This window comes from Typopeltis vanoorti, chromosome 22, assembly GCF_054136105.1.
Source record: "Typopeltis vanoorti isolate ZY-2024b chromosome 22, IOZ_Tvanoo_1.0, whole genome shotgun sequence".
Taxonomy (NCBI): Eukaryota; Metazoa; Arthropoda; class Arachnida; order Uropygi; family Thelyphonidae; genus Typopeltis; species Typopeltis vanoorti.
This window is the reverse complement of record NC_143570.1, coordinates 58,971,765-58,992,445: the sequence shown is the minus strand read 5'-3', so window position 1 is coordinate 58,992,445 and position 20,681 is coordinate 58,971,765. Positions and strand designations below refer to the sequence as shown.

Here is a 20,681-nt window from a genome sequence, read left to right as displayed (position 1 = left end):
TGGTTGACAGAAGAGGATATAATGACAGGAATAGAAGTCGCTGGGTACATTTTTCAGCAGGATAGAAAGGGAAAGTGTGGTGGTGGAGTACTGCTTATGATAAGTGACGACCTATGTCCTCTAAGAGTGGAGACTTTGGAAGGCAGTGACACTAATGATTTTGAAAGCATGTGGTGTGAGGCAGAGGTGAGCAAGGGATATTTAGTGGGGTGTTGCTACAGACCCAGGAGTACAGAGGGTGGGAACCAGGAAATGTTTACACAGTTGAGTTTGGCAAGTGCAAGAAAAATGATTGTTATGGGAGATTTTAACTACAGTAGATAAACTGGGGAGATGAAGATGCATGTAGCAATAAGGGAATGGAATTTCTAGAACTCTTAAGGGACAAATGTCTTAGGCAACATGTAATAGAGGGAACAAGAGGTTCAAGAATTCTGGATTTGGTTATAGCATCACAAGAGTTGATAATAACTGAGATGACAGCTCTCCCACCAGTTGGAGAGAGTGGCCATATGGTTTTGACTTGGAAAAAGAATAGACATGCAGGAGTATCAAAGAGATGGGAATGTATGTGGAATTATAAGGCAGGTGATTATAATAATCTAAGACGTCAACTTGGGGAAGTTTCATGGAGGTAGGAATTGGAAAGCCAGAATATCATTAGTGCATGGGAAATTATGATAGAATATTTTTTAGCAACAATGGTAAGTTGTATACCACGAGTGAACAAGAGGACACAATTTGGAGTAAAGTGGATGACAAACAATATTAAACAGGAATTGTATGCGAAAAAGAGGCTGTGGAAGAGATATAAGGAGACAGGTGAAGAGAAGATGCATGAAGAGTATAAGACACAGGCCAGAAGAGTGACTAGTATGGTAAGGAAGACGAAACTGGAATATGAGAGGAGATCAGCCCTAAGATCCAAAGAAAATCCTAGGGAATTTTTTTAGATATGTGGCCAGTAGGAAGAGAAATGACTGTGGAAGAATGATATTGTCGGATAAAATGTCTGATGCAGAGGACATAGTAGAATTGTTCAATGAACACTTTATTGGAGTATTTCATCCTGGAGGAGTCAGTTTTAATGCTACAGGGATAGGGCAGATTTGAGGTTTAGAGGTTGGGGGAGAGTGTGTTTTAAATACTGAGTACTCTGGATGTCAATAAAGCTGTGGGACTGGATAGTATTTCACCATGAGTTTTGAGAGAATGTGCTAGGGAACTGACAGTGCCTTTGACCTGGCTTTTCAATGAAAGTCTGGCTGCGGGAAAGGTGCTCATGGAATGGAAGGAAGGTAAGTTAGCGCCATTGCATAAGGGCAGTAGCAGACTGGAAGTGTCTAATTATAGACCAGTTTGTGTGTCATCAGTAGTTAGTAAGATCTTGGAGAAAGTAGTGAAGGACTGTATACAGCATTGGGCAGATGAGGGTAATGTTATCTGTGAGAGTCAACATGGATTTGTGAAGGGGCCCTCTTGTTTTAGCAATATGCTAGCCTTTTATGATAAAGTTACAAGAGCATTAGATGAGGGAAAAGCATATACTGCCATTTTCTTAGAGTTAGCGAAGGCATTTGACAGGGTGCCACCTAAGCTGATATTTAAGTTGCAGCACATGGGTCTGGATGTCAGATTGGTCAACTGGATTCAGGATTGGCTGTCCGATAGGTATCAGAGAGTTGTGTATGGTGGGGCAGTTTCAAGGAAGCAGACAGTTACAAGTGGGGTCCCACAGGGACCTATATTGTTTAACCTTTATATCAATGACATTGTCAGTGGATTTTGCAGGGGGATATTCAGTTGTTTGCAGATGATGCGGCAGCCCTGCAAGAGGATTTGAATAAGCTAGACAGATGGGCAAATGAATGGGGGTGTTGTCAGTTTAATGCAGCAAAATGTAAGGTCTTGAGGTTTGGGAAACATCGATGGGACACTGCATACTCTTTAGGAGGAGTTATACTGGAGGAAGTAGGGGAGACAAGGGATCTGGGGTTGATGATCGACAGAAACCTGAAATTTAGGGGACATATTGCAAAGGTGGCGAAGGTAACACTGAGGATTGCTGCAATAATGAAAAGGACACTGAACTGCAGAGATAAAAGGATTATCATTCTGTTGTATAAGTCTCTAATCAGACCACCTTGGACTAATTTTCTCAGATTTGGTCCCCAGGATTTGAAGGGGATAAATTAACTGTGGAAAGGGTACAAAGGTGAATAACAAAGATGGATTCAGGACTGCACATTGATAGTTATGAGGATTGGCTGAGGGAATGTGGCCTGCAGAATTTGGTGGATAGAAGGAGAGGTGATATGATTGAGACTTTTAAACTGTTGAGAGGTGGTTACAGGGTTGACACTGGGGAGTTCTTTCGCTTGGTTGAACAGCGGGAAAGAGTGATGACAAGAGGCCATCCCTGGAAGTTATGAAAGGAAACTGTGAGCAAGAGGGTGAGGAGTGGTTTCTTTGCACGGAGGGTGGTTGAACCATGGAATGCACTGCCTGATGGAGTGGTGAGAGCGAGAACGGTCAATGAGTTCAAGGAGTGGTATGATAGACTTTGTGTTTCTTAGGGAGGGACCTCCCCTCGATGAGTCTTGATAGACTTTGTGTTTCTTAGGAAGGCCCTCCCTTGATGAGTCTTTTGACTCCATGGAGGCCTGAATAATAATAATTGCAAAATCTTAAATGAGAGTGAAAAATGAATGAAAAATAGATGAAGTAATAATATATACTATTGTATACATTACCATATGCATATGTATACATATGCAGTATCTGTCAGACTAATTCAGGACTGATCAGTAATAAATGTGCATTTCATCTGGATCATTGAGACTGTTTATTAGTTTAAATCCATTATAAATGTAATGTACATGATGCTCCATTATGTTGTTATAATTATTATTATATTTTTAAATATGAATCCAATTCATGAAAGGCTATAAATCCATAGCGCATTAATATTAATACCATGGATGGATAAAGATTAGATTATCTAGAAGAGTTCCTCTAAAGACCAAAGATGGAACTTTTTTTTTTTTTTTCAAGCCAAATGTGGGCCACATTTGGCTTGGAAAAAAAAGTTTGCACCAGGCAATGCAATTTAATGTTATTTAAAAAAAAAAAAAATATTTACTTTGATGTGTATCAAATGTTGTGCTTATGCCAAATTGCACATATAGCTCAGGCTGTATTCCATATTCTACTGGAATTGAGAAAAAAAAAAAAAATGACCCATATGAGCAACACAAAACAACAGAGTATGCCATTTCCTAGTAGCATCACCTATAAATGGACAATAACATAAAGTAACCTTTCCATTCATCTGTTTGCATTATATTAATATTCAGTGAGAGGCATTTGAAGTACTTGGAACATGCTCTACTTGAAACAGAAAAAAATTCATATATTAATAAATGTGGTGATTCAACACAAGCAGCACATATATTATGATGTATTTCATTCTGCATTTAATGTAATTATGATATTCTGGTCACGATAGCAGGTAAATGTAGGTATATCGCAAATTATTATGCAACTACTCTAAGAATGTTAAAATTGATATAATCAGTTAATAAATATTTTTAAAAAAATACATGATATAATACCAGAAATTTATTTTCTATTATGTAACAATCAGGGGAAACTGCTTTAAAGAGAATCAGTTTCTCTGATTTCTTTACTGTTAGTAGAAATAATCAGAACATTTAGCAGCATTTTAAAATGCCTTCATGCAGAATATTTACCTTTCAGGACTTATACCATCAATCTTATTCAAAAATTGGAGTTGTGTTTGCTTCTATTACAAATTTTCATGAGTTCTACATGGAACTAGATGGGAATAACCAAGGAGTGGAATGTCTTCGTTTATTGAATGAAATTATTGCAGATTTTGATGAGGTGAGTTGACACCAGATGTTTTTCTTATTTTAATAAGCTACAGGACAAAATATGCATAATGTTTAGTAATCATCAAGGAGGATAAATCAGTAAAACTGTCCCAACTTAAAACTTAAAGATAATATAAGTAGTGATGAAGTAGATAATATAAGTAGTGATGTTGAATTTTTAGTTATACTTTAATTCAAGTAATTATATTGGTTAATTCAAATTATATTGGTTACAAATCTACATATAATCTACATATAATGGAAATCAGCTTGACTGAGTTACTTATTCTTATTTCTGAGTGGGTTATAGTCGATTTGTTCCAACAGTATTACTGAACATTAGAAAAGAGAATAAGTTAATGGGAAATATAGCTGAGTAGCATTAAGATTATCATTATTATACTCCAGTCTTCTTATACCATCAATCTTATTCAAAAATTGGAGTTGTGTTTGCTTCTATTACAAATTTTCATGAGTTCTACATGGAACCAGATGGGAATAACCAAGGAGTGGAATGTCTTCGTTTATTGAATGAAATTATTGCAGATTTTGATGAGGTGAGTTGACACACCAGATGTTTTTCTTATTTTAATAAGCTACAGGACAAAATATGCATAATGTTTAGTAATCATCAAGGAGGATAAATCAGTAAAACTGTCCCAACTTAAAACTTAAAGATAATATAAGTAGTGATGAAGTAGATAATATAAGTAGTGATGTTGAATTGTTAGTTATACTTTAATTCAAGTAATTATATTGGTTAATTCAAATTATATTGGTTACAAATCTACATATAATGGAAATCAGCTTGACTGAGTTACTTATTCTTATTTCTGAGTGGGTTATAGTCGATTTGTTCCAACAGTATTACTGAACATTAGAAAAGAGAATAAGTTAATGGGAAATATAGCTGAGTAGCATTAAGATTATCATTATTATAATCCAGTCTTCTCGGTAGAGTTTGAAGACATTACAAGATAATTCATTACAACAGTTGGTGAGATGGATAAAGAGGGTGGTTGATGGAGAGATATCAGAGAGTAGTTTATTTAGGAGTAGAGTGCAAAAGAAGACCTGTGACTAGTGGCCTGCCACAGGGCTCTGTTCTTGGACCGCTAATGTTTAATTTGTGCATTAACAAAGGAAACGATCTGAGTGGAACTGTTCAGTTGTTTGCCAATGATCCAAAGTTGGGTAGAGCAATAATTAATACAGGTAACGTTAAAATTTTGCAGGATGAATTGGATAAACTGGCAATTTGAGAAGAAAGAGAATGCATGTCAGTTTAATGCTGCAAAATGTAAGGTTATGCATTTTGGAGTGAAAAGATTACCAGCTGTATACCCAGTGCCGGCCTGAGCAAATTTTTGAGTGTAGGCAAGATTTTTTTTTTTCTGCCCTTCGATCGAAATTTTATATGTGTATATATATAGTGAATAAATAAATAAATAATAATAATAAATAAATAAAATATCTTTGTGTTTATTATATAATGAGTACATAATTTTAACACAATTTATAAATATTACATAAATCACATTAAACATGACAAAACAAATATGAAAAAATCTAAATTAAGAATTAACAATTTTAATTATTTAAAAAAAATAAACCTTTCTAGCCTTAATTTCGGCAAAAGACTTTGCTACTTCTTCTAGATGTAATGTCACTTTCAATAGATAAAGTGGCTAAGCCATCTAATCTCTCTTGGGACAATGTGGACCTCAAATAATTTTTTAATAAGTCTTAATTTAGAAAAACTGCGCTCTGCACTTGCAACTGTAGTTGGGATTGTTAAAAGAATTCGTAATGATGTGTACACATTAGGAAAAAGACTTATGCAGTTATTTGCACAAATATAATTTAATACTTCTTTGGGAGAATAATTATTTGATATCCTCCGAGACAATATTTTTAATTCATCTAATAAATCTATTGCTGAAATATCTTTTTTATCACCATCAGACAGAACAATTTCTAAGTCAAAACAAGCTTTTTTTACTGTATCATTATCAAATCTTAAGTTACAAATGTTAAAGAGAAACCCAAAAATTCATTCATATTTATTTAGCTGTTCAAATCTCTCAGTAATTGATGTTATTGCTGAATCAAGAATTGCGTTAAAAAATTAATTTGAAACTGTTGCTCGAAATTAGTAATTGATTCGTCAGGACATTCATAATCAAATTGAGTTTTTAAATGTCGAGTTCGCATGCTGTCAGTTGGGAAATCAGCATTTAACCAATATTTAGAGCAAAGTTATGGGATTGGTGCTTAACTTTCAAAAAATTATTTTCACTTCTGTATGACATCAAGAATTTTTTCGTGACATCTAGTGATTTCAAGGCTTCCATGATATTGCAAGAGATATTTTCCAATTGTTTGCTAGATGCATTGATTTCACTTAGAATGTCATACCAAACAAATGTGCCAAATATAAACTTGAAAGAAGTGATTTTTTTTGCTAATGAACTAGCTTCCAATTTTGTTTTAATGTCTTTTTGCCCAATTAAGCTGTCATCTTCTGTGATGAAAATTAAAGCTTCATGTATTTCTTTTACTTGATTTCATATTGCTTTTACAGCTTCAATGCGACTTTCCCATCTCGTTGTGCATAAAGATTTTAAAGTAAACTTTTGGATGTGGTTTAGAACTTCCCATCAATGACTCGATGAAGAAAAGAAATTATAGATTGACTGAATAATGTCAAAAAATAAAACCGTATCTACATTGCAGCTTGCTGCATTGCTGAATACCAAGTTCAAGGAATGCGTACAACACGGAACAAAAAATGCTCTAGGATTTTTGTACAAGCACTTAAAAGTGCTTGTACCCCTGCATTCTTCCCCTTCATATTTGACCCGTTGTCATATCCCTGACCATGGATATTTTTAATATTCAAGTTTTTTATTTCTAATAATTTTAAAATTACTTCAGCCATACCACTTCCTGTTGTATTATTAATTTTAATAAAATCTAGAAATCTTTCCTCTGTTTATATAATATCTTGGGTTTCTTCATTTTTTTTTCTTTTATAGAAACATATCTTACAATTAAGGACATTTGCTCCTGCCACGAAATATTAGTGGTGCAATCAACAATTATTGAAAAATACTTAGCATTCATTATTTTAGATACAATTTTTTTTAAAATTTCATTACTCAATATATTAATGATTTTGTTTTGTATACGTTTCCCTAAATAATGAACGTGAATTTCCTTGTTTTTTATGCGTTCTACATGTTTTTGTAATACGCTGTCAAATTCGGCGAATAATTCAGTTTCAAAAATTTTCCATTATTATTTGTTTATAGAGTATCTGAACTTCCTCTGAACGCTATGTTTTCTTTTGCAAGAAATTTAGTAACTGATATTATGCGTTTTAAAACATGCATCCAGTGTTCTTGTTCTCTGTTAGGAGTAATTTTAGCTGATGTTGATCAATTGTAGTTTCATTTTTTAAATGATTTTTTCTATTAATTATTAATTTTAAGTTAATTAATTTATTATTTTTAAGAGTTTTTAAACAATTAAATCTTATTTTTTAAAAAAATCCATTTAAAACAGTTGCCTTCTATGGATTTTTACTATAAATAATTCATTTATACAATAATTAGAAAATTTGATAATTAAAGGTAAACTATAATTATTGAGGGCAATGCAAGATGTAAAGTATGCTGCCCAACGAGCGATTTTGGCATTTTAGCAAAATGCCCCTCTGATTAATATGTTTATAATTTATAAACTATTATCTTTAAAATTTTATTTGTCTATCAAAAATCCAAAAATAAGCACACAATTAAAAACAAAGTCAAAAATTGTCCAAAGTCACTTAAAACAGAATACACATAATATGTTTCACATTCAATATCAAATCAAAATTGAAATGATGCTGAAAAAAATGTAAGAAGTGCATATCACACTGTTTCGTCTATCCAAATTCGAAGCGGAATTTAGGAAAACGCACAGCGTAATATATACCATGTTTCAGACTAAATATTTGGATAGATAAGTGATTTTGAAACTTTAATTTTCATTATTACCAAGTACCTTATCAAAATACCCTTATCAAAATATATTTCATTGTAAATGTCTGTTTTATTTGAATTGATGTACATTTAAACAAAAAAAAAAAGATTTATTTTTAATAGAACAAAATTTATAAAGATACTATACATTTTTACTTAATATAAATAATTTATCATCAATGAGAGGAGTGAAATTGCTTATTTCTATATTTGCTATATTGCTCTCTTTTGTGCGTTTTATAAATCCAGTCTTTAACCAATGATCCATACTTAAGAATTTGAAAGCTAAAAAGATTACCATATTTACTCGAATATAACTCACACTTTTTTCCCAAAAATTAAAGCTAAAAAATCATGGTGCGAGATATATGCAGGGATTTTTGGAAACTAAAGTTTTTAGAAAAAAAAACTGAAAATGGGTATGACTTACCAAGAAGCTTCTATTCTCCATCACTTCTTCTGTCCTCGAGCGGTTTCCTTGTGTGCAACGTCAAAGTTATCTACCCAAATAGACTCATCTTCTTTCCCATTATATCAAGCAAAAATTACCAATAATTTAAGAGTTGAAATATGTAATGAACAATCCTTGACAAATTACTAATGAGAAGTGAAAGATGTGCACGATTGTAGGCCAGTAGAGAAAGAGCAGCTATTAAGAATTTCATATTATTGGTGTGGTATTAATAAAAGATCACGTGACCCAAACAAAAAGCAAGCTGGCAATTGAATGGAAATGCTAATTCTCTTAAACCGATTTCCATAATATCTGAAATACATTCACTATATATTTCTTAGTTTTAACACGTTCATGACAGGGTAGTGTCAAGCAAAACCATATGTTGCACCGGCAACATGTGGTTTTGCTCGAGTCTATACAGCAGTTTCTGTTGGAGGAGAGATGTGATTCATTAGTTAGTGTTTATATTCCCAGTTGTCTCTAATTGCACTATTTGTTGAGAAATATATTACACAGTCTGCAAATCTCTGTGAACCTTATTCAGTGACATGATAAAACTAATTGTTTTTCATGTTTCTGCAGTATAGTTGCTGTTGTGGAGGGCGTATTGTTTACTGTAGGAAGCAAGTTATCGCTCGAACATGAAAGCGATAGTGACTCGCAATTTGAGTAGGAGAATTCATGCATAATATAATTTAATATATATATATATATATATAGACTGTAAAAGTTTATGAAATTCACATCGTATGATACTTTATGGGTTGTTTCCTTAAGTATCCAATAACTGGGTTCTAAAATGTTTAGTTTTAGTATGTATGATAATAATTTTTTTATTAATAAAATATAATAAGCACATATTTAACTGTCAATGGGAAATGGCACCTTTTTTATTTGGTAAACTAAACGCTGTATTTTTGTAAAATATCTTGTTGCCGTAATATGGCTGAACGAGCATCCTTATTAAGCAGCGCCGTGAGGCAGGCTGCCTCTATGCTACACACTGTTGACGGTATTGGTTCCAGGGATTATCAAAATAAAAATAATTATTTGGAGCTTATATAATTAGAATAAAATATAATTATCTTTATAAATTTGTATATATAAATTTAATATTTTTTAAATATATGATATCAATTTAATTTTTATTTTTAATTTTTTCTGCCTCCAGTATAATTGTAACATAAACTCTAAGTTTTCTGCCCTTTTACTTTTCCGCTTTCGGCATTCGCCCGTTCCACCCCTGCCTCGCGCCGGGCCTGTACATACCACGTTGGTGTAACTGTACTCCAGGAAACTGATGAAGCCAGAGATTTGGGAGTGTTAGTGGATAGTGAGTTAAAGTTAAGGGGGCACATAGCAAAAGTGGCTAAAACAGCTCTTCAGATTACTTGGTTACTGAAGAATAATTTGACAAGCAGGTTATTGTTCCTCTTTATTGAGCCTTGATAAGATGGGGATCTTATCAAGGCTTGACTACGTATGTAGATCTGTGTCAGCATTTCTTGACGATGAGGAAAAGGTGGAGAGGATGCAGAGGCAAGTGAACAAGATGGTAGAAGGTCTATGGAATGAATCTTATGACAACAGGTTGAAGATTTGTGTGTTGCAGAAATTGGTTGATAGGCAGAAAAGAGGTGATATGATTGAGACATACAAATTACTGAGGGGTTTTTAAACAAGATTAATTCAGAGCTAATTTTTCAGAACGGATCTGGTGGTGGTGGTGGAAGAACTAGGGTATATACATAGAAACTGAGTAAGAGTGTTAGAACCAGGTTTTTTGCTTGGAGAGTAGTGAATGAGTGGAATAGGTTTCCAGAGTCTTGTGGATGCTATGACCATGAATGAGTTCAAAGTATGATAGATACTTTGCAAATGTTGAATAGTTCTTGACATGTTTAGGACCTCCCTCAATGAGTAAGGACTCCGTGGAGTAGTCCATTTGTAATAATTATAATAAACCTCAACTATGTCATATGCTTTGGACACCTGATTCCCATCTCCAGCCAGGAAGTTAATCCATCCACTATCATTTTTCCCTCCTACTCACGACATAGCGAAAAACCTCCTTGAGATTCTCTTTGGATTACAGTGCCAGTCTCCTGTCATATTATAATTTTTCTCTTCTTATTGTACTAGTCACTTTCTTAGCCTGAGCAGTTCTCACTATAGCAAACACCATTATATCAAATTCACTAACTATAACTCCTTGAAAGTTCCATGAAAATTTAACAAGTATTAAATTAACAAGCCAGCGCTTGTTAATTTAAGCCTCACTATAGAAAACTGGTCACTACAAAATATTTTTGTGATCCCTTCAAGTTTGGTATAGCAGAAGTTGACTGTAAATTAAGGACATGACACTGTACATTCATTGCACATAGCATCAAAGAAACACTGCATGCTTGTTTGTTATATTATTTAAAATTAACTGTGTAGTATTTGTATGATAATGTTATTTTAAATGTTTAAAATAATGTTTCTATATTCCATCCCATCTTTCTAGTTATTGGATGATGAAAAGTTTAACGCCATTGATAAGATTAAGACTGTAGGTAGCACTTACATGGCTGCTATTGGTTTGATGCCAGATTTCAGATTTCCTGTAAGTTTGATTTTATTACTCTTTTATTTTATATATATATACACACACACACAGGTATCTCTCGATTAATGCGGTTAATTTATCCCTCGATGTTACCGCATATATCAAAATCGCGTTAATCAAATCTAATAATCAATGGTAAAAATTACAATTCATCCATAAATCGTTTTATATGGTACTCGTTTACGAAAGATTAAAAAATGAATGCAAAGTAAATGTTTAATAAATACTTGTACCTACATTATTTACTGCAATTTTTTTTATCAAAAGAAGTTATCAAGAGTCGTTTGAACAGTTATAGTTTTTTTCTTATCGGCATAAATTCTACAATAACAATCAAAATGACACTCCAGACCTTGACAAACAGACAATAAAACAAAGAAAAAAACACTGCAAATATAATACATGATGGTACAAATTAAGTGGATATTGAATCCAACATTATTTCATAGCCGAATATAGAAATTACAAGAGTTTCGTGCCGAATATATAGAAACTATAAACGTTTCGGCAGATGCAAGCATAAGCAACCTTATGGGCAACTCGTAGTAAAGGTGGAGTAAGCTCACGTCACTTTCCTTAGTATTTTCCATAATATAAAGCACATCTCCTAGAGGAGATGTATGATAAATAAGCCTTTGGCTCTCTATTTCAGTAATGCATGATGGTTTATTTTTAGTTACAATCTAGAAATTATTCAACAAAGAATAAAAAACAACAACTAAACCATACTATACTGACATCGGAGGTCACAGTATCGCTCAGATACAATTTACTGTCAAATATCAGTAAACTTTACATAACATGTGTTAAACCAAACTGACAGCAAAAAACATGCGGAATATCACTCGTAACATATGAATGCACAACTACTCATGACCTCCAAGCTATACACTGAATTTTGTAAGAATATTTATATTAAACATTTTGTCAGATCAGCTGCGAGCTCCGCAGGGTTAAAGACGCATTAGTCAAAACTCTTGCTGCGTATATCAAGGGATTGCCGCAATTAATTTCGGCATGTTAATCAAATCCCACATTAAGCAAAACCGCTTAACGCGGTTTTGCTTAACGTGGGATTTGATTTATACAGGTGTATAAATATATATATACAGGTATCATAGGATACCTGTATATATATTTTAAGAACCACTTGTTAACGATGTACACAGCTTATCTCTAAAAAGACTGTACAGTCACTTTTCGCTACAGCAAGGGACTATAGGAACAGTTATTGATAGTATATTTCTTTTTGCATAACATGGTGCAAGTCCTTGTTTGGACTTTTCACTAGCCTGTTATAGTGTTGTTTGCCATAGTGAGAGTCCACTGAACTATTTTATTCTGGAGGGAAATGCGAATCCAGTGAGTCTTATTTATCAGATCCAACTCAAACTAGCCTGTGCAGAACATATGTGTGTGTGTGTGTGTGTGTGTGTGTGTGTGTGTGTGTGTATGCATATATATATATATATATATACAGAAGAGAAATCTCATGATCAGAAAGAACAGGAATTTATTGAATTTTGCGAGACTTTCTCATGCAGCATGTGAAAGAAGGAACTCGAGGTCAAATAGTGTTGGATTTGCTCATAGCATCAGAAGGGATCTCTGTCAAGAATATGGCTATTTTACCACCAATTGGTGACAGTGATCATGCTGTTCTTTCTTGGGAAGTACTACTTGTATTGAAGCTCTGATTAAATCAGGCTATATGCTGAATTACAGGGCTGGAAATTTTGATCAACTTAGAAGAATACTATCTTTGGTCCCATGGTATCAGTTACTGAATGGAAATAATGTCAGCAATGCATGGGTATCTTTGAAAAAGTGCTTGAATGAGGCAGTATCTGAATGTATCCCTTTGTGTTCGAAGAATAAATAGTTGGGAGTGAAATGGATGTGCAGCCTTATTAAGATAGAGATCCACAAGAAGATGATGTGGAAAAAATATCGTGAGAATAAGAGTGGGAGGAGTTATGAAATATATAAAGCTCAGGCCAGAAAAGTAACGAGTATTGTGAGAAAAGCTAAAACGGAGTATGAAAAGAAATTGGTGGCATGCAAGCTAAAGGCAATCCAAAAGAATTTTATCTTTATGTCGCAAGCAAAAGAAAGAAAGAATGTGGAAGATGGTACACGAGTGTCGGAAGCTAAGGAGATTGTTCAGTTAATGAGTGCTCACTCTGCTAACATATATCAACCAGGTATATGTAGCATAGTGCTACTGCTATGTTGGATGAAGAGTTTTAGAGGTTCATGAAAATGAGGTTGAAGAGCTCTTGCATAACCTGGATAAGAATTTGTCAATAGGGACAGATGGAATATCTGCCCATTTGTTAAAGGAATGTTCAGCTGAATTGTTTAGGCCTTTCACACATTTGTATAACTTGAGTCTCAGCTCAGGAATGATACCACAGGAATGGAAGGAATGTATGATAGTTCCATTGCACAAGGGTAGTGCAAAAACTGATGTATCTAACTACCAACATATTAGTATCTCTGGTGTGGTAGTGAAGATTTTAGAGAAGTTGGTAAGAACTCACATCCAGAAATGAATAGACAAGCATTCTATACTATGCAGGGAATAGCATGGGTTTACTAAAGGAAGGTCATGTTTTAGCAATTGCTCATATTTTATAACAATGTTACGGCTGAGTTGAATAAAGGGAATGGATACACTATGATAATGTTGGATTTTTCAAAAGGCATTTGATACCACACAATAGGCTGTTGTGTAAACTGGAGACTATGGGATTGGAACATAATCTATTGACTTGGATCAGGGGATGGTTGACTGACATATCAAAAAGTGGTATACAGTGGGTGTGAATCTGACAGATTTAAGGTAACCAGTGGTGTACCTCAGGGTTCAGTTCTTGTGCCATTATTGTTCAATCTATATGTTAATGACATCAAGCAGGGTCTATCATCAGATTTGCAATTGTTTGCTGATGATGATGCAAAGATAGGCAGGGCAATCAGGGATTCTACTGCTATTCAGCAGTTACAAAATGATTTGAATAGACTGGAAATCTGGGCAAACTAAAATGGCTGTCAGTTTAATGTTAGTAAGTGTAAAGTTATGCACTTTGGCGTGATTAGAATTCCAGCAGCATATTATATTAGCGGGGTTATGCTACAAGAAACTGAAGAGGCAAGGGATCTTGGTATTGGTGGATAAGAATTTAAAGTTCAAAGGTCACATAGCAAAAGCTGAAAATACAACTCAGAGGATAATTGCTATGTTGAAGCGAACCTTGACATGTAAGGATAAGGAAGTAATTTTGCCTCTTTATAAGGCTTTGATAAGACCACACTTGGATTACTGTGCGCAGATTTGGTCTCCCGGGTTCCAAGGGGATAAAGAAGCTGTGGAGAGGGTGCAAAGAAGAGTTATAAAGATTATATCCAGATTATGGGATTTAGATTATGAGGACAGATTGCGAGTATGTGGATTACAGACTCTGGTTAACAGGAGAAAGAGGGGTGATATGATAAAGGTCTATAAACTTTTGAATGTGTGTTATAGCATTTCAACAGATGAAATTTTTCATTACATGGAAGGTGGGGAGAAAACACGGAGAGCATCCATTTTGCAGTCAAAAAAGTGGTAAGAGCTAGGTTTTTCTCCCAGAGAGCAGTGAGTGAGTGGAATAATTTACTCTTATGGGTAGTGAGTGCATCTAGTGTGAATGAATTCAAGGATAGGTATGATAGCTGGTTTGGGTAATTTACAGCCTCCCTCGATAAGTCCTTGACTCCCTGGAGGTCTCAGATAATAATATGTACCTCCCACGATGAGTCTTTTGACACCATGGAGGCCTGGATAATAATATATATATGCCTTATTACAATCAGCAAAAGTTTGCTATTTATTAGGAGAGGATCCAGAGACAAGTGACCAAGATGATAGCAGGTCTGTGGAATGAACCTTATGAGAATAGGTTGAAGATTTGTGGGTTGCAGAGATTGGACGATAGGCAAAGGAGGGGTGATATGATTGAGACATTCAAATTACTGAAGGGTTTCTATAAGATTGATTCAGAAGATATTTTTGAAAATATGACTGGTGGTGGGAGGACTAGGGGCCATGCATGGAAGCTGGGCAAGAGCGTGGTTGACAAGGGTGTTAGAGCTAGGTTTTTTACTTGGAGAGTGGTGAATGAGTGGAATAAGCTTCCAGAGTCTGTTGTGGGTGCTATGACTGTAAATGAGTTCAAGGCAAGGTATGATAGATACTGTGTGAATGTCGAATAGTTGTTCTTGACATGATGTTAGGGCCTCCCTCGATGAGTCTGTCGACTCCTTGGAGTTGCCCGGAACAATAATAATAATGATTATTTAAATTTCACTCTCTGAACTTTTAGAAACATACAAAATTTAAGTATAACAAACTCAATTCTCAACCGAAGCCCTGTTGACAATGTTATGTCAGTATAAATTCACTATATAGAAAACTCTTGATGCTATCCTATAGTTAAGCCTTCATATTATTACACACTTGCAGAAGGAATTTTGGAATAGAATATTTTCTAATCATTCATTAATCCTTTAAAAATCATAGTATAATTGTTGAAGAAATTGAATTTATTTTATCTATTTATCATATGGGGGAAATGCAAGAAATTATTGAGCAAAATTGTATACATACTGACAGTTCAGTTAATCAGTCCATGGCACTGTCTGGAAGTAAATGCAAATTCCTTAGGCCTCCTGGAAAGGAGTGTTTTGGAAGTCATCAGTGATGTGAAGACTAAGCATCATAGCACCATGTGCAAAATGGTGACTGTGAAATTCCCCACAGATGTAGTAAGTGGGCACAGAGGCCTTGTTCAGTCCTAAATCTGTATAGCAGATCCCAGAGGTGTCGAGGTAGATAGAATCCTGGTGTTTCGATAGTTGGACCAGGTACTTGTTTGTGGTTTATTCCAGAAATTGGTGAATCAACACTATTGTTTGTCTACTACAGTAGAAAGCAGTAGAAAGACCTGGGTTATGTAAACCCAGGTCTTTCCAACAAAAGGATACCAAAGCTGTTGACTAAGCTGTGTGTGTGTGTCAGGGTGGATGGTTTGCTCTTATCACATTTTTTCATCATCGCTGGGATATTCCAGAGCTCTGTGCTTTTGCCTACACTCTTCCTTCTCACTAACCTCAAATCATGTTCATAGTTTTTTCGGATGAACAATATATTTTCATTCTTTTTCATTCACAACAACTGATTAGTGCTGGAATGATTCTAGCTTCAAGATATTCTATAACAAATGCTTTAAACACTGATCTTTTTGCCATCCTGAGGTGGGATGAAGATAACATGGGGAATTTCACTGCTACTAAAACACAGTCTTGTCTTTCCTTTCTTTCATACTCCATAATGTACAGTCTTGTCTTATTTCTTGAGGTAAGATCTTGTTATAATATTCTGATACCCAATCAAGATCAGTTTCCTAAATTTAAAAATCTCAAATCTCTGCAACCTTGGATTATTGTTCTCACGTTTCAGATGGTACATCAAAAATCTCCCTCAGAATGCTTGACCTTCTTTGGTGCTGAAAATATCCCTTCCCCACTCAGTCAAATTCATTTGCTGTCTCTGTCGCTCTTCTAATACCACGAATCACTCTGAGCTCTTTAATTTCCTCTAATTAAAAATTGATTTTCTCCAATCCAACTCTCCTAACAGCAAAATCATCCTCCTAGGAGATTTTTATGTCCATAACAACAACTGGTTTTCCTCCTCCAGGTACAGATCTTGCAGGCAGAGATGCTAAAACATTTGCATCACTAACAACCTTACACAAATTGTTCACATGCCAAGCAGATAATCCAAACTGCTCCCCAAATACCTTAGACCTCTTCCTTACTAATGACTCTTCCAAAATAAACAGTGAATGTAGTGAGCTCCCTGGGTAACTCTGACCACAATCTAGTGCTTATCTCCTCCCCCCATGTAACAATGCATACACAGCCACTTCCACACAAGAGTAGTTTAGCATTATAACAGTGACAAGTGGGACCCTGTGACTTTTATGTTTCATTCACATGGTTGGACTATTGTTTCCGGTTTTCCAATCCAAACATATGCATCCAACGTATCACCAAAGTAATCCTCACTGGCATGGAAACATACATTCCTCACACTTCTTTGAACTGCCATCCTCTAGCTAAACTCTGGTTCTCCAAAAGATGTGCCAAGGTTGTACAAATGAAAATCAAGCGTACTACAACTGGCTCAAATCAAGAACTCCATCCTCCTTCAGTGCTTATACCAAATATATGTGAAAATATATACAAGAAAACTATCAGTGCTTCCAAAACAGAATTTGAACAGGCAAAATGCAGGAAACTTGCATCTTGCCCAAATGGAAGCCATACCTTTTGGTCTCTTGCCAAAGCAATTGGTCATAACTTTTGCCCAACACTATTCCAACCCCTATCATACCCAGATGGCTCTATTGCATCATCACCCACAGAAAAAGCTAATCTCCTGGCTTCATACTTTGCCTCAAATGCATGGCATAACTGACACTGGTAAATGCCTTCCAATCATCCCAGCTGTTCAACATACAATGTCCCCTATATTATTTTGCCAGAAAGAGATCAGAAACCTATTGTCTAAATTAGACACAAAAAAGTTTCCTGACCTTGATGCCATTCCTCCAATTGTCCTGAAGGTTTGTACACCAGAACTGACTCCTATCTATCCTTAAGCCTGGATGGCCTATATTTTCAATCCATTCCTAAGAAGGGTGACAAATCACTGCCATCTAACTATTGCCCTATCTCACTCACCTCAGTCCTATCTAAAGTGATGGAAAAAACTATCACTTCTCAACTCCTACACTACCTTGAAGGCACCCAGCTATTGAGTGACCACCAGTACGGATTCCGTCACTGCCTATCAACAGGAGATCTACTCTCATATATCACCCATTTCTGGACAAATGCCATGAAGAAATTTAGCGAATCTCAAGTAATTGGACTTGATATCTCTAAAGGTTTTGACTGTGTCTTTCACAAAGGCTTACTAATCAAACCCCTATCATTTGGAATGTCTCAGGACTTTTGCAGTTAGATTTTCAGCTTTCTGTCTAGATGCACACTATGTGTGATGGTAGACAGGCCCTTATCCTCTCACATCCAACTAATGTCAGGGTTCCACAAGGTTCTGTTCTCTCACTAATCCTCTTCCTTCTGTATATCGATGACCTACTTCAGTTGGCCTCCAACCAAATACACAGTTGTGCAGATGACAGCACATTGCGCTCCTCTTTTTCATTTGACAAACCTTACTCTACACAACTCACTTCAACCTACAGAACATCAACCACCACTGCCCTCAATTTTGATCTCCAAGCTATCCTCCAATGGGGCTCAGTTAACCTCATCAATTCCAATGCTAGTAAAACCCAGTTCTGCCTTATTTCTCACAAAAAAGAACCATTTTCTTCCAATATTATTTTTGATAACACTCAAATTTCCAGACAAGACGAGATCTCTCTTCTTGGAATTACTTTACATCAAGCCTCTCCTGGCATTAACACATCACAACCATTGCATCCTCTGCTTCCAAAAAACTAGGATTTCTCTTTTCTCCATAACACCCTTGTGAAGAGTTTTAATTCCTTTCTGTATAGACTTTATTTTCATTGCTCTACAGACAAGAAATAAATTGATTGCGATTAATTTAGTGGAATAGACTAAAATGGTATTTGCATTTTTCCTCAATCCCCACCCCAAAAAATGCACACATCATCTGTTAGTAATATTTAACTCTGTATGGTTTTCAATTCAGCACTCAGGCTTAAGTTACAAAATGCAAATTTCATTATTCTCATTTTCTAATGTGAAAGCAATAATGGACAGGTTTTGACAAGAGTGAAAACCAAAAAGTCACGGGGGATAAGTAATAACCAATAAATCAAAAACCAAGAAAGTATAATGAATCATATTTGACTGTGTGGTTTTGCAGGTTTAATAATTAGTGTTGAGGAACCATCTGTGTTTATGCAAGATATACCGTATTTGCTGGCATATAGGATGCATTTTTTTATTTGAAAATAGGTTTGAAAAACAGGGTGCGTCTTATATGCTGATACTCAGTTTTTTATTACTTTCATTTCTGAAAATTTTCTCTGTTCCAAGTTATGGGATTTCTTTCTTACTTCCTTGCGGTGTGTGAGAGCATTCCAGTTACGTAGAGTTTGGTGGATGCGCTCTCATCGATGATCATACCTGTGTTCCTGTTCGTTTAAACTTTCCAATTGCTGTCGCGGTTGTTGTGAATGGTGATAAATTTCTGCCATTAAATTTTCTCTAAATTTCTTGGCAAATTATGGCTGAAAAATAATAAGTTTAGTTTAATCCTTTATCCAAGTGTGAGCAAACAAAGTTTGCACCTGAAAGTATCTTCAGGACTGGGGGTAAGGTAATGCAACACCAGGCAACTCGTTGCAAAGGTGGAGGAAGCTCTCACTACTCCTATCTCAGTATCTCCCATAATGCAAAGCACATCTCCTTGTGGATATGTTTGCTCACACTTGGATAAAGGATTAAACTAAACTTATTATAGTCTAACCAAGACTATAATAAGTTTAGAGTTTATTGAAAAATAAACTCTCAACATGGCTGAAAAATGTCGGCATTGCTACAATATTGCATACAAGCTACGTGTGATTGCGTATGCTACTGAACATGGAAACTGAGAAAATGATAAGAACTTGGCAGAATCGGGAAGAGGGATGGTACAGAAGACAATTTGTTGTATGAGGACTCGGATTCTGATTTAGAAGAGGTTCCAAGTGTATCTTCATTTAGCTCTGGAGATGGAGTTCTGGGTTTTGACGAAGAAGATTAAAAGGTGGGTACTCTTTCCTAGTTAGATTAGGTATTTGTTGAAAGTAGACCTACTTATTACTTTATATTTGAAATTCTGTAAATTCATTATAATATTCAGTGATAGTTTTTTTCCTAAAAAATGTGTACAAAAAAAAGGAGGTGCATCTTATACGCTGGCAAATACGGTACCTTGATATATTGGCATCTGATAGCATGAGACCTAACAAGCTGAAATATCTCCATATCAATCATTATCTAATTCAAGGTAAAAGTGAATTTTTAGAAGAAATCCGAAAGTTATCAGTATGATATAGTACGAGTATGATATAGTACGAGACACTTCGACACTTCTGCATGTCAACAGAAGGAGAATCCATTCTGATAATTGGGTAATCAAACCTTATTGTGGGATGAGTTGTTTATTATTACACATCGGAAAATTAACTCCTCTTTTATGATTGTAGTTTTTAAAGTGGTTACTATTTTGCTTGTATAACAGTTGGAAAATTTTACCTATGAAGCACATGATTTCACGTGTTTGTGACCAATTTGTACATCCTTCATTTCTTTCTCCCCTTCAGCATGAATCGACTATTCTTGGCACAAAGCCAAGCGAAGCAATTGTGGGCATACTATACCATATATTATTTGAAACACTGAATATCCATTAAAACTTCAAAAGAATTCAGGAACATGAACCAAGAGTTGGGATAGCCTCAGAAGAAATTACTACAATAATCAGGAGCATGGTTATCCAGCTATAAGAAGTTTTAATGGATATTCAGTGTTTCAAATAATATATAACCACATATAACCAAATAATAAATAACCACACTTGCTTGAGCAAAGCT

The 20,681-nt window shown here is 35.1% G+C and overlaps 1 protein-coding gene across 1 annotated transcript in view; it reads left to right on the top strand.

Moving 5' to 3' along the window:
- The window catches only part of LOC150094441 (adenylate cyclase type 1-like), a 619,545-nt gene that overhangs the window by 536,206 nt on the left and 62,658 nt on the right, over positions 1-20,681 (top strand). The window contains exons 17-18 of the mRNA XM_090412469.1: positions 3,760-3,906; positions 10,891-10,989. Of these exons, the coding sequence (XP_090268595.1) occupies positions 3,760-3,906; positions 10,891-10,989 (246 nt within the window). The remainder of the gene's footprint in view (positions 1-3,759; positions 3,907-10,890; positions 10,990-20,681) is intronic.